The sequence below is a fragment of the Mirounga leonina genome, unplaced genomic scaffold (genome assembly GCF_011800145.1).
Source record: "Mirounga leonina isolate KUSES-001 unplaced genomic scaffold, KU_Mleo_1.0 Mir_91, whole genome shotgun sequence".
Classification (NCBI taxonomy): Eukaryota; Metazoa; Chordata; class Mammalia; order Carnivora; family Phocidae; genus Mirounga; species Mirounga leonina.
Window position 1 is genome coordinate 17916749 of NW_023270839.1, and position 14802 is coordinate 17931550.

General features: G+C 54.3%; 1 protein-coding gene across 1 annotated transcript; it reads left to right on the plus strand.

Annotated features, from left to right (window-relative positions):
* SPINT1 (serine peptidase inhibitor, Kunitz type 1) lies at positions 1 to 14004 on the plus strand. Its single transcript, XM_034994208.1, has 10 exons — positions 1 to 934; positions 8236 to 8363; positions 8591 to 8729; positions 8822 to 8992; positions 9170 to 9196; positions 9523 to 9648; positions 9727 to 9777; positions 10715 to 10885; positions 11100 to 11147; positions 11520 to 14004. Exons 1-10 carry the CDS (start codon positions 475 to 477, stop codon positions 11732 to 11734), a joined length of 1536 nt encoding a protein of 511 aa, XP_034850099.1. The 5' UTR covers positions 1 to 474; the 3' UTR covers positions 11735 to 14004.
* Positions 14005 to 14802: the final 798 nt, after the last annotated feature.

A 14802-nucleotide genomic window follows, 5' to 3' on the forward strand; every position in this document is an offset into this window, starting at 1 on the left:
CCCTGCACCGGGGCGGAAGCGGCGGCCGCAGCCGCGCAGGAAGCCGGGACCGGAACCTCGGCAGGCTCGGCCCCACCCCACTCACCTGAGCAGGTAACCCGGGCTCCGGAGCGCGAGGCGGGGACGGAGCGGGCTCGGAGCATGTTTGGCCCTTTGTCCGGCGCTGCTGCGAGTGTCCGGGTACGGGAGCTCCTTAGCCGTCCATCTGGCCGTCGGTCCGGCGGCCGGCTCACCGGAGCGTGCGTGGGAGGGCTGGGCGCGCGTACCCCTCCTCGCTCCCCGCGCGCCGGGTGCTCCCCAGCCAGCCCCTCGACTTACTCCTGGCTGGCCCGCCTCCCTCGAAGTGTCCGGCTGATCCGGTGTGTCTCCTCCCCCATCCCCTCCCCTCTTTCAGATCGCTAGCACCCTCGGAGCCCAGAGGCCCGCGCAGTGAAGGTGACCCCCGTGGGGAGAAGGGCGACGGCCCCGGGGAGGATGATGGCCTGCGCCCGCCTCTCCCAAGCCCGCGTCCCAGCAGTCGCCGTGTGGCTCCTGTGCGCGCTCGATCTCCTGGGCACCGAGGCTGGGCCGCCGCCCGCGCCCCCCGGCCTGCCCCCGGGAGGCCCCTGCCTGGACCGCTTTACCGCCGGGGTGCCTGCCTTCGTGCTCGATACCGAGGCCTCGGTCAGCAACGGGGCCACCTTCCTGGGCTCCCCCACCGTGCGCCGCGGCTGGGACTGCGTGCGCGCCTGCTGCACCACCCAGAACTGCAACCTGGCGTTGGTGGAGTTGAAGCCCGACGGCGGGGAGGACGCCATTGCCGCCTGCTTCCTAATGAACTGCCTCTACGAGCAGAACTTCGTGTGCAAGTTCGCGCCCAGGGAGGGCTTCATCAACTACCTCAAGCGGGAGGTTTACCACTCCTACCGCGAGCTGCGGACCCAGGGCTTTGGCGGTAAGGACGAGGGGAACGGGTGGGATGGATTTGGGGAGACTCAGCAAGGGGGCTGGTTATGAAGTCTTGGGGGAGGCGAGCATCAGAAAGCAGTAAGGCGGACTGTCTCTTTGTGCCCCGACCCCTCCTTAGAAGTAGGCTGTATGAACAGTGAACAAAGGGCAGGCTGCGTGAGTGGGGAGGGGTAACATTCTAGAGCCCAGACTCTGGGTCCGGAATTCAGGATGTTGAATGGGCTGGTGCTTTGGGATATGTGTTTGGGAGAGAGGAGGCAGCTCCTCGCGATTCCTGATTGCTGACCCTAATATGCGAAGTCAGGGAGTGAGTTGTCTGGAGGCCTCAGGGTGACAAGCTAAGCACCCCTGGCCAAGCACTGTTCTAGGCACCTTGAGGCCCTGGCAAGTGAGCCTGGGGTAGGATAGTCTGCTCCCTTACTGCCGGGCTGGGATTGGTTAGCATCTGTCTGCACCCCTTGTTCCCACCTGTTGGCCTTTTGGTGGTCTGGGGAAAAGCGCCAGACCCCAGATGCTAAAGGACAAGCCCAGTCAGGGGTTGACCTAAAAGGGGAAGGGGTGGTGTTGTGGGCACAGTAGCCAGAGGCTCTGGGGTGGGGGTGAGGAGGGTTGCGCGTGAGTCAGCCCACTGGTATGTGTGCCTGGTCGGGGAGGGATGTCAGCTGTGCGGGCAGGTGTGTGTGTACGCGGTGAGCCAGGCAGGGCTCTCCCAGCTGAGGATGTGGTGGCCAAGCTACAAGGTCTGCTCACCTTGTTCACTGCCAGGGATAAGGGCAAAGTGGGGGCTCCTCCTGTGACCGAGCAGTGAGCTGGGATCACGGCCCCTCCAGAGGCCTTCATTCCCCATTTTCTCTGCCTGCTGCTCTGGCCAGGTGGGGCTCCAGGGCAGGGATGGGTCACAGCTGATAACCTCTGTTCGCACTTGATAGTTGACTGATTGCTGTGGCCACTCACCTCTGACTTCGGCCTCCTGACAACCACTTCTGAAAAGGGTGCTATTAGTCGTCAGCCCACTTTTTATTATTTTTTTATTTTTTATTTTTATTATGTTAATCCCCATACATTACATCATTAGTTTTAGATGTAGTGTTCCATGATTCATTGTTTGTGCATAACACCCAGTGCTCCATGCAGAACGTGCCCTCCTCAATACCCATCACCAGGCTAACCCATCCTCCTAAACCTCTAGAACCCTCAGTTTGTTTTTCAGAGTCCATTGTCTCTCATGGTTTGTCTACCCCTCTGATTTCCCCCCCTTCATTCTTCCCCTCCTGCTATCTTCTTCTTTTTTTTTTTTCCTTAACGTATATTGCATTATTTGTTTCAGAGGTACAGATCTGAGATTCAACAGTCTTGCACAATTCACAGTGCTTACTAGAGCACAAACCCTCCCCAGTGTCTATCACCCAGTCACCCCATCCCTCCCACGCCACCCCCCACTCCAGCAACCCTCAGTTTGTTTCCTGAGATTAAGAATTCCTCATATCAGTGAGGTCATGTGATACATGTCTTTCTCTGTTTGACTTATTTCACTCAGCATAATACCCTCCAGTTCCATCCACGTCGTTGCAAATGGCAAGATCTCATTCCTTTTGATGATCAGCCCACTTTTTAGATTAGGAAACTGACTCCCATGTTAAATAATTTGCCCAGGATAGCATTGCCCATAAATGGGAGACGTGGGACTCAACCCAGGCAGGATCTCCCAAAGTCCTGTGCTGTTTTTCCGCACAAGACCATCTTTTTTGGTAGAAACCTAGCACTCTGACCCAAGATAGCCCAGCAGATAATAGAACCAGAGACTGGGGAACTCAGGGGCCAGGACTGGGCTGGTGCTGAGTCTGGGGGTGGTCTCAGTTCCGGAAAGTCGAAAAGAGACTGTCCAGCTTTTTCCTGGGCCAGTCTCTCTCAGGTTAAGGACCTACTCTTCTCCCTATCCTTCCAGTAGCTGTCCTGGCTCTCCGAGGGGAGAGGGAATGGGATGGGAATTCTGGGTGGGGGAGGTGGAGAGTGGTGGCTTGGCTGGCAATCAGTAGAGGGTCCAACAGGGCAGGTTCTCAGGCTGGGCCACCTGAATCCCACTGGTCCAGGGCCTGAGCCTGTTCCACAAGGAAGTAGCATAGAGTGTAGGTGGTGATGACATGAATCGACCTGAGCTGCTTATGCCTTCCTGCTCTGACAGAGGGTCCATGGGAGTCCCACTCCAGGGCCAGAACCTAAAACCCTGGGTTCTGGTCAGGGAGAAGAGCTGGATGGGGCTCCAGCTCAAATGGAGCCTTCCTCATTTGGAAACCTACCCACCCCCACCCCAGACTGGCCTGTTTGGCACAACACAGGGTGGAGTGGGGACTTCCTGGGTCATTGAGGGAGCTGGGTAGGGCGTGAACTGAATGCGAGCTCCCGGCCATTTTAAGGGTGCTGCAGTGCTCTGGGGGGTGGGGGGAGCTATTTGGTAACAAGGAGTCCATTCTCAGCTGAGCTTGGATAAAGCCATCCTGGAGGCTTAGATGGACCAAGACAGGCAAGGTGGGCAGGTGCTCGGGGCATCTAAACCTTTGATTCTTGCATGGGGTAGAGAGATCCTCCCCAGGGTGGGTTGGCTTGCTCCCCTTTCCCTGTTTGTGGCCAGTCCAGTCCAGATTCCTATGGCCTCCCGGAGCACCCTGCTCCTTCCTTCATTCCCCTCACTTGCCCTCCCACTCTTTCTATTGGAGGAGTGGCTTAGGAGGTGGAGTCTGTGTTTCCTGGAGACCCAGCAGCTGGGGGAGGAGCTGGCTTTATTGCCCCTCTGGCCCTTTGCCCTCTTGGGGGCTAGGAAGTAGGGAGTGGTAGGGTGGGGCATCTGCCCCTTGCTCCCGGGGCCTGGGACTGGGTGGATGTTGCTGGTTTGGCCCAAGGCCTGATGCGTCACTCCATCACTCCGCTGTCCACTGCCACCCTCAGGGCTGGTGGGGCTAGCCTATCTGTCTGCTAGGTAGACTGCCAGGGGGTCTTGTCTTCAGCTGATGACTTTCTGAAAAATGTAAGGAGGGAGGCACCCCCGTGGCTTTGTCTCTCAGAGGTCACCCCAGAACCTGCCCTGTTGGACCCTCTACTGATTGCCAGCCAAGCCACCAGGGTGCGGGTTTGGTCCAGACAGGTGCTTTTCTTTCCTGCTCTTCTGGTTCTATTTCCCTCGCAACCCCTGGAAGCCAGGGCCTCCTTTTCTCATTCTAGGCCTCTACACCTGCATCTGACATGTTTTTCTGTGGATGCTCTCCCCTCCCATCCCTTCACTGTCACTGTGTGTCCCGGTCTTCCCCCTTGGGTCCACCCTCTGTGACTCTGCCTCATCAAAGAGGAATCTCAGTGACTCAGCCCCCCACCAGCGTTCTTATCTCTTTACCTTCTTTTCTTCCTTTCAACTCACTCTTAACGCCTGACATAACTCTCTGTAAAGCCTTGGTAGGGGGCAGTTTGGCAGTATCCATCCAGACTGTAAACAGGGGCACCTGGCTGGCTCAGTCGGAACAGCTTGTGACTCTTGATCTCGGGATGGTGAGTTCGAGCCCCACGTTTGGTGTAGGGATTAGTTAAATGAATAAATAAATAAAAACTTTTTAAAAGCCCTGTAAATGCACATAACCCTCAACACAGTTCCACTTGTAGGAATTCATCTTGCGGCTGTACTTACATGTGTATAAACCAACTTACCAGCCAGTTACTCACTGTAGCATTGTTTATAATAGCAAAGAATTGGAAACAATCTAATGTCCGTCAACACATCCTATAACTGGATATGGTAATGCTGTTTTAATAAAAATAATAAACCTGAAGCAATATGGTTTAGTTCTTAGTAGGGAAGGAAGAGGAGAAGAAAGAAAAAAAGAATCTAAATCAAGAGGAGACTGGTGTACTGATTAATTAAATTGTAAGTTACGGTGCATTCATATAATGAGTACTGTGCAACCAAAAAAAAAAAGGGAAATTGTTTCCATGTTGCTATGGAATGATTTCCAAAACATATTGTGGGAAAAACAAGGAGAACTTGGGCAAGATGAACCTGAGAGGTTAAGGAGAGAAGGTTAAGAAAAGACAAGATTTAATTCTCACTACTCTTTTGTACTTTTTTGAGGGTAAGATTTTACTTTTTAAGTAATCTCTACACCCAACATGGGGCTCAAACTCACAACCCTGAGATCAAGAGTCACATGCTCTACCGACTGAGCCAGCCAGGCGCCCCAACTCTTAAGTACTTATTTTTTTTAATTTTAAGATTTTATTTATTTATCTGAGAGAGAGAGAAAGAGAGCATGAGCAGGAGGGGAGGAGCAGAGGGACAAACAGACTCCAACTGAGCAGGGAGCCCAATGTAGGGCTCGATCCCAGGACCCTGAGATCATGACCTGAGCCGAAGACAGATGCTTAACTGACTGAGCCACCCAGGTGCCCCTCTTTTGTACTTTTTGGATTTTTTATCCTATATATGTACTACCTAAGTTAAAAACAACCCTGAGATTATAAAAAGCAATCAAAATCACATTTCTAAGTAAATGGGTGACCAGCAGCACGGTGTTTTAGAAAGAGCTATGAAGTCAGATAGACCAGGGTTCAGATCCCAGTTCTGCTGTTCAAAAACTGAGTGACCCTGGGGAAGTCATTGAACCTCTCTGGTGTCAATTTTCTGATCTGGAAAGGGGCAAGAATGCAGTTGTGGCAGGATGGTTAGGAAGGTAGGTAACGTAGATCAGGGGTCAGCAAATTTTCTGTAAAGGTTCAAATAGGAAATATTTTACGCTTTGTGGCCCGTACAATCTCTGTTCCAGCTACTCCGCTCTCTTATAACGCAAAAGCAGCCATTGACAATATGTAACCGAATAGGTGAAGCCATATTCCAACTCATGGACACGAATTTGAATCTTAGGTGCTTTCCCCATGTCACAAAATACTATTCTTTTGATTTTTTTCAACCATTTAAAAGTGTAACAGGTGGTGGGCCAGATGTGGCCTGCAGGCCATAGCTTGTCAACATCTACTGCAGATGATGCAGATAGATGATGTGTGGTGGCCAGCATACATTAAACTCTTGGCAGCTTTGTTAATAAACCCAGCTGCATATCTTTCTCCAACTCTGGCCTCTCAGTTGCTCCCATGTGCACTTCCGCTGCCTGCTGGTCACTTCTCTCAATGGTCTTCCCTCAAGTTCAACTTCTCTGATTGAACCCACAGGTTCCCTCTAGATTGGGTTTCCTTTCTGTCTGCACCCTGACCCTTCCTTCCCACTTCTCAGTGCCTGTCAAACACGGAAGCCTGAAGTGTCTGTCTAGCATTCTCACATCCTCCTTTCCATTCCCTTAGCTATCCCTCTAATTCCAACTACTCCCTTCGAGTGTGCCCTGGACTGCTGCGCTGGTCCACTCACTGGCCTCCTCGCTCCGTAGAAGTAATTCAGGATAGGGACGCCTGGGGGGCTCAGTCAGTTGGGCATCTGCCTTCGGCTCAGGTCACGATCCCGGAGTCCTGGGATCAAGTCCCACATCGGGCTCCCTGCTCGGCAGGGAGCCTGCTTCTCCCTCTGCCTGCAGATCCCCCTGCTTGCGCTCTCTCTCTCTCTGACAAATAAATACATAAAATCTTAAAAAAAAAAAATGTAATTCAGGACAGAGGGCTCCCTAACCCTTCAGGCTCCTGGACCTCGCTCATGCATCTAGGAGGTCAGCGTCCGATGCATCTGTGGCCCAGAACTCTGTACCACCACGCATGGCCCCTTCCGGTGGCCCAGGTGTTAAATATTTGAACGTCACTTCTGCTGTGTCCGCATGCTCTGGCTCTGCATTGAGGGCCCTTTGAGGCATGGCTCACCCCGCTGGCCTCTTTCCTGTCCGCCAGACCCACCTTGCAAATTCCCACCTCCTTGCTTTTGCTCACCTTTTCGGCTGTTACCAATAGCACAGTACATTCTTCCCCATAAGCAAACCCCCAAAAAAGCCCAAACAAAAGAATTTTAAAAATCCCTTCTCCCTTCTCCAGAAAGCCTTCCCTCCTTCCTCTAACTTGCTGTGGCGTGGCCACTTCCTTGTCTTGGACACGCACCACGCATTGCTTCATCTTGGTGGGTCTTTTCTCCCATGTTGCTTCCTGGTGCTCAGTCTCATCTGCCCAACTGGACTGGAGTCCCCTCAGAGGCAGTGTATCAATTCCTATGGCTGGTGAAACAAAGTACTCTGAACTGGGTGACTTCAAACAACAGAAATTTATTGTTTTACAGTTCGGGAGGCCAGAAGTCCAAAATCCAGGTGTTGGCAGGGCTGCAGTCTCTCTGAAGAGCGGGAGAGGATCCTTCCTGGCCTTTTCCAGCTCCTGGCGGCTCCAGGCCTTCCTTGGCTTGCGGCTGCATCACTCCGGGCTCTGCCTCCCTCTTGACCCAGCTTCCCTTCATTTTGTTTTCTCCTTTTCTGTCTTTTATAAAGACATGTGTCATTGCATCGGCCTACCCAGCTAATCCCGAATGATCTCATATGGAGATGCCTAACTTAGTTACTTCTGCTAAGACCCTTTTTCCAGATAAGGTCACATTCACAAGTTCTGGAATTAGACAAAGGCATATGTTTTGGGTCCCACCATTCATCCCACTACAGGCAGGAATCGTGCTTGGGACTTGTTTCTCCCCAGCCCCTAACTTGAGACTGGTGGAAGCCTCGGGCACAGACATTGTCAGGCTGAGGGAGGGTGTGATTCCCTGGAGACCCCTTGTAAGGGGAGGCAGGCATCCTCCTCCTGCGACTATATGCTCTGGGACACTAAGGCTTGCCACGTTGCTGCCCAGGGACTCTGTGCTTCAGACCTCTACCAGGCTGGGCTTCTCAGCAGCAATCCAGACCAGCAGAATGAGGGGTAATAGTGTTAATTACATATTTACTTGTTTGGCTTTTCAAAAATACTGTTACTTTAACTTTTTAAGGCAATTAGCACAGGTACCTGCTTATAGAAAATAGGAATAAGCTCCTTTCCCATGTATATTTTTTCCTTAATTGGGATCAAATGGCACATGCTGTTTCGTATTTTGCTTCCAAAAGCAGGTTTTACATTAAAAATGCCTTCGGGGGCACCTGGGTGGCTCAGTCGGTCAAGCATCTGTCTTTAGCTCAGGTCATGATTCCAGGGTCCTGGGATCAAGTCCCGAGTTGGGTTCCCTGCTCAGTGGGGAGCCTGCTTCTCCCTCTCCCATGTGGCCCATGTTGCTCCCCCACTTCAGGAGAGCTCTGGTCCATTCAGTGAGAGTTGACCTGACCTTACCTTCCCCCTCAGGGTCCCGGATCCCCAAGGTGTGGGCAGGCATAGACTTGAAGGTACAGCCCCAGGAACCCCTGGTGCTGAAGGATATGGGGAACACAGATTGGTACCTACTGCAAGGTGACGCGGATGTCAGAGTAGAGGTGAGACACTGGGCTGGCTCTCTGACCCCCACCTCAGCTCTCTAGGGCCCCCTTTCCAGGGCCACGGGCCAACCTGAGGTTCCAGATGGGTGGGGTGGATAGAAGCTGGGGATCCATTTACTACCAAGTCCCTCTGCCCTCCGTATGGGGTGGCTGTGTGGCTGGGAGGAGCTCGGGCAGCCGCAGGGCATCGGGGGTCCCAGCCTGATGGCTCCTCCTGTGTGTAGAAGAATGAGCCGGACCAGGTGAAGTTGTGGGGACTCAAGGAAGGCACCTACCTGTTCCAGCTGACAGCGGCTGACTCCGACCAGCCAGAGAGCATGACCAACATCACAGTTACTGTGCTGTCCCCCAAGCAGACAGAAGGTGAGGGAGCGGGTGGGGAGGAAGTACCTGGAGCCAACCCCCTCTGTTGATGGGGCCCCACGGGGGCCCCTCACAAGCTTTCCTCCCCCCAGAATATTGCCTTGCGTCCAGCAAGGTGGGCCGCTGCCGCGGTTCCTTCCCTCGCTGGTACTACGACCCCAAAGAACGGATTTGCAAGAGTTTCGTTTACGGAGGTTGCTTGGGCAATAAGAACAACTATCTTCGGGAAGAGGAGTGCAAGCTAGCCTGCCGGGATGTGCAAGGTGGGCCTTTACAAGGCAGCTTTGGGACTCAGGTGTCTTTCCCCCAGGGTGGGTGGTCCCTCTGCCAGTCAGGGCAGTGGGCAGGGGGGAGTCCTCCATTCCCAGGCACCCCTGTCAGCTCGTCCCTGCTGGGACCCGGCCCCAACTCCTCTCACTCATCCGCTTTCTCTCTCCCAGGCCCCTCACTGGACAGGCATGGTCCAGGTGAGCTCTGCTCCTTTCCCTGTTCCCCTCACCCCTGCTGGGTCATGTCTTTGTCTCTGCCCCAGCTGCCTTTGCCCAGCCATGCCTGCCCTCGTAGGATGTGGAAGGACCACAAGTGCCCCACCCCTTGCGGCCCAGCACCTTCTCAGGATCTGCCCAGTTTGTGTGTAGGGGGGTTTGTGGGGAGCAGGGGCACTGGAGGGGAGCAGGGGACATGTCATAATGCCGTGTTGGGGCAGAGGAGGCCAGGTAGATGATGGACTCTTGGGACTCGGTGACCTATGCGCAAGCCTGACCTCACCCTTAACGCCGTCCCGCCCACCCAGTGTGCTCTGGCACCTGTCACCCCACCGAGTTCCGCTGCCGCAACGGCTGTTGCATCGACAGCTTCCTGGAGTGTGACGACACGGCCGACTGCCCCGATGCCTCTGACGAGGCCGCCTGTGAGAAATGTGAGGCTGGGGCAGGCAGGGTCGCTGGGCCGCAGGGGGCCCTCTGGGGCGCGCGCCTCTGACCTTCCATCTTTGCAGACACCAGTGGCTTCGAGGAGCTCCAGAACATCCACTTCCGCAGTGACAAAGGTGAGCTCCTCCCCGGGTCCCCTGGGTCGGGACAGAGGCCGGCAGGGCGCCCGAGGGGCCCGCTGGGTGCGCCAGGTGCAGGTAGAAAGCTGGTGGGCGCCTGGTGTTTCCCAAGCATGGGCCCTCCTCTGAACACCTCCGGAGATTTAACCATGCCTGCATATCCCTGAGATTTTATTTACTTACCATTTTTCCTATAAATCAAGTACTTTTTCTTTTTAAGATTTTATTTATTTATTTGAGAGAGAGAGAGAATGAGCCGTGGGGAGGGGCCGAGAGAGAGAGTGAAAGAGAGAGAGAACCAGACTCCCTACTGAGCAAGCAGGGAGCCCGATGCGGGACTCGATCCCAGGACCCTGGGATCGTGACCTGAGCCGAAGGCAGATGCCTAACCAACTGAGCCACCCAGGCGCCCCAAAATCAAGTGCTTTTTAAACTTAATGTATTAAAGGAAATGTCATATCACTAGCATAAATGGCAAGCCACTGTTACATGCTACAAATCGAGATGAACTATTGAGATAACTATAACAAAACAATGTTAATAGATTTTAGCTGGACATTGTTGCCCGCCAGGGCTCAGACTCTGAGCCTTCTTTGTTAAAAGCTAGACCGTCCAGTGCTGGAGAGAAAACCGAGACCTTGACACAATCGGAAAAGCTGAAAGAAAACTGGAAAAAAAAAAATAGTTATGTGAGTCAAGGTAGGGTATTTCTGTGCCTAAAATCGTTGTCCAGGATCTGTCTTCCTTGCTTCTGGCAGAAGTGCGGAAGGGCCAGCTGGGGCTGTTCCTGGGGCCCCCTGAGGCCCTCACTGAGTCTCAGCATGAGGCGGGGCAGGAGGTGGCAAGCAGCACCCTCCAATGTGGAGCCTGGTGGATGGTGGCAGGGAGGCCCCCCATGGACTCACTCACCCCTTGGCCTGCCCCTATCCCCCAGGGCACTGTGTGGACCTGCCAGACACAGGGCTCTGCCTGGAGAACATCCCACGCTGGTACTACAACCCCTTCAGCGAGCGCTGCGCCCGCTTTACCTACGGTGGTTGTTACGGCAACAAGAACAACTTCGAGGAGGAGCAGCAGTGTCTTGCGTCCTGTCGTGGCATCTCCAGTGAGCTGGGCACTGGGGCCCAGAAGACGGGGAGGGGAAGGGCTTAGCTAGAGCACTCTGCTCTGTCCCAAGGCCTGGGCTGGCTCCAGTTGATCATCAGAGTCCCTGGGATGGGGGTGGCGGAGGGGGCCAGTGGGTGGTCTGGGGGCACTGGGGAGCAGTTGAGTCTCAGAGCCTTGAGTATTGACTTGTTTCTCTCCTCATCATTTTGTAGAGAAGGATGTTTTTGGCCTGCGCCGGGAAAGCCCCATTCCTAACATAGGTGAGCCCTGGTCTGCCCTCTCACGGACGAGTAGGTATCCTCTCAAGGATCAGCTCCACGTGATTGGTGGTGACTGCCGAAAACTGTGTTGAGAAGGATCCTGAGGTTGGCTAAAGGGACAGAGTGCCCACGGCCAGTGGTGATACCTGCTACAGGCAGAGGAGGGAAGCACAGTGGAGTGCGTGTCATGTGTTTGCCGTCAGAGTCGCGGGCCTTTCCTTGAGCTCCTGACGGAGCCCGGCTGCTCTTACGCTGGAGGCCATTCCACACCTGGCATCCGTTTGACTTGGTCCCTTCTGCGCAGAGTGGGGGTGGGCACCAGAGCTGAGCGGCCCCGGGAGCTCTCCTCCGTTCCGCCCCTTCTTCCCCCAGGCTCCGTGGAGGCGGCCATTGCAGTACTCCTGGTCGCCTGCATCGTGGTGGTGATAGCCCTGTTGGGTTACTGCTTCTTCAAGAACCAGAGGAAGGGCTTCCGCAGACGCCACCACAACGACCACCTCCAGCCCCCTACCCCTGCCAGCTCCACGGTCTCCACCACAGAGGACACGGAGCACCTGGTCTATAACCACACGACCCGGCCCCTCTGAGCTGGGGGCTCGCCTGGGCTCTTTCCGGCTCTTGCCCGGCGCTGCTTCCTCCTTGCCAAGATGGAAGCCTGGGCTGCGGAGGACTTTGGGACCAGGCTCCTCCAGCTATTTCCCAGGCCCACTCTGCTTCCGAGGCAGGGCTCCGGCCCCTCTGGAGATGTCTTAGCTAAGCTTAGGCCTCTCATTCCTGACAAAGCTCCAGGGCCTGGGAGGAGCGGAAGACCTTTGAGCCCAGAGTCCCACACACAGATGGACCTGTCAGCCTAGGATTTCAGAAGAAGTTGAAGTTTTGTTTCTTGTTCAAAGCTGCCTGTCCCCACCCTGTGGCGTTGGGAAGGGGCCTGGGGCAATGTCAGAAGCTGGAGGCCCCCTGGCGGTGCCCTTCAGAGCTGGCCCTCCCACCCTGCACAGTCAGGGCTGGGGGGAAGGACGTCCCTGTATATTTTGTGCTGTATAGAGTTGCTTTTTGTTTATTTAATGCCATGGGGATGGGTAAGAGGAGTGGAAAGAGGCTGCCTCTTCCCTTCCCCCAAGAATGAGGCCTGGCCTGGCCTGGCCCACAGCGCCTGGTGTGCAGTATCGTCCCCGCACGCCCCAGGGCTCTCAGGCATCACACCCCCCCTGTTCCCCTGCCTTCCCCGGGGCCCAGTCCACCCCCAGTGTAATAAAATGGTTGGTTCTGTGAGGCTGCTGCCTCTGCTGTCTGGGGCAGGAGAGGGACAGGGCTGCTGGGGGGGGATAGGACTGCCCCGTCCAACCGGTTTGGGCTTCGGCCACCCTGTTCAGCAGGTTTTCCCACCCTTCCCGAAACTGCCCCAGCCTCTGAGGGTGGAGAGAATTGCCAAGTTTGACCACCAGAGGGGAGGGGTGAGAGGGCCATGGAAGAAGGGGGCCCAGGAGGCTGTCAGGCTGCCGCGTAGCAGGATTTCTTCCTGGGGTGAGCCTTGTCAACAGGTCTGCTCGGTCGCTGGGGCAGCTCCTGACTGCAGCATGTAGTGGAGAACTCAAGGGCAGGGGGGAGCATGGCTTTGAACTCTGATTCTTATCTCCACTCCTTTTGGTGTGGGGGCCCAGGTCACCGCTGTCTCCCCTGCCCACCCACAGAAGCTTTGGCTTTTTCACAGGGGTGTTGCTGCTCGCCAGGCTCTGAGCTCCTGCCCGGGGGCCTTTGGTTGAGGTACTCCAGCCCACACCCCTCCATCTGTTTCAGCCGCTTTTTGTTTGGTGTCAAAAAAAGCCATCCTTTCATTCATCTCAACAAATTATATATTGAGGAGCTATGTGCCCTACACCGCCAATCTGATATTGTCAAGATAAGCATGCAGGAAGCATGCGTAAGGGCTTTATGTATCTCAAGTTCTTACCTCGGCACACAGCCCTGTGAGGAAGGTACTATTACCCCCATTTTCCAGGAAGCTGACTCAGCAAAGCTGAGTTCCCAGGGTCCTAGAGCTGATACTGGGGGACTGGGTTCAAATCCTAACATGGCTCCTAGTCTTAACAGAGAGATACTTTCAGATTGCAATAATTGCTATACAGAAAAATAACATGGAGGGTCACCTGGGTGGCACATTGACTTGGGCATCTGGCTCTTGGTTTCAGCTCAAGTCCTGATCTCAAGGTCATCTGATCCAGCCCCGTGTCAGGCTCCAAGCTGGGCGTGGAGTCTACTTGGGTTTCTCTCTTACTCTCCCTCTGCCCCTCCTGCTCATGTTCTCTCTCAAATAAATAAATCTTAAAAAAAAAGATGTGAGAGTTTGGGGGCTACAAATGATTGAAGGTGAAGGTACATATTTGACTCCTGGAAGTGTACAGCTCCATAAATTTCCATAACCACACACACCCCAGGAGGCGAGCACCCAGATCAAAAAGCAGAACCTTTCTAGCACCCCAGGATGCGCCTCCTTTCGATGGCTAACTCTCACACTACTGTGTTTTTGTAACTGTTGCACTCATCCTGGACCACATCCTCCTTTCTCATCTTTCGGCCTAATTGTTCTTCCCCAATTTCTCCCACGCACACTCAGGTGGGAGATGCCCTGGTGTCTTGCTAACAGAACCCTGAGCACAGAATGCCCCCTTCTCCTGTCTCCTTATCTGTCTTCCCTCTGGGTTGTGAACTCCTGGAGACAACAGATGGTATCTTTGTCGTCTCTGGGTCTCTGTCACCCCACATAGCTCCATGACCTTAGTAAATGGTAGTGGATAGATGGCAGTGACAAGCCTCGTTACTCCAGCTGCCCCCATTTCATAGGACACCGAATTTTGGCTTCCTGCTCTGCCATCCCTCAGGGCTCAAAATGGATTCAGTTCCTCTAGTGCCCCTAGCACTGGGGACAACCCCCATTATCCCTTGGATCTCTGAAGCACCTCCAAGGCTGAGGTGATGAATGATTCATGAAATTGTGTATCCCAAATGCCTACAACAGTGATCAACGCAAAATAAATGCTTAATAGGGGCGCCTGGGTGGCTCAGTTGGTTAAGCGACTGCCCTCAGCTCAGGTCATGATCCTGGAGTCCCGGGATCGAGTCCCGCATCGGGCTCCCTGCTCAGCGGGGGGTCTGCTTCTCCCTCTGCCCTCTTCCCTCATGCTCTCTGTCTCATTCTCTCTCAAATAAATAATAAATAAATTAAATAAATAAATAAATAAATAAATGCTTAATAGGTGTTTGTTGGACAGAAAGGAACGGCCTCCTCTTAGGGAGGAGTGGAGATGAGGTGAGACGGTGCCAGGCAAAGTGCCACCCCCAGAAATACAGGGGATGCAGGGAGGGCTCAGCCAGGTCTGCTAGGATAACGGGAAGAAGGATTGCACAGGGGCCGCTAGGGGGCACTCTCACGACTACCAGGCGCTGTGTTTCACGGCAAGGGTTTGAGCGAAGGTACTAGTCCCAGGCAGGTAGCAGGTGTGGAGCCATGAAAGCTGAGACGCAGCCTCTGCTCTTCTAGAACTTACCCTGTGGAGTGCAGGCAAAAGGAATGCAAATACTGTCAGAAAACAGGTTCCCAAACCGCTTGTTTCTGTGACTTTCCCAGGCATCCTCTTTTCCATCCCCACCCAGTGAC

Excerpts from the sequence above, each read along its gene's own strand:
- SPINT1 (XM_034994208.1), top strand. The coding sequence starts at position 475 with ATGATGGCCTGCGCCCGCCTCTCCCAAGCCCGCGTCCCAGCAGTCGCC. Across the intron at positions 9,197-9,522 it reads ACTGGACAGGCATGGTCCAG|TGTGCTCTGGCACCTGTCAC; the intron begins GTGAGCTCTGCT and ends CCGCCCACCCAG. Across the intron at positions 10,886-11,099 it reads GTCCTGTCGTGGCATCTCCA|AGAAGGATGTTTTTGGCCTG; the intron begins GTGAGCTGGGCA and ends ATCATTTTGTAG.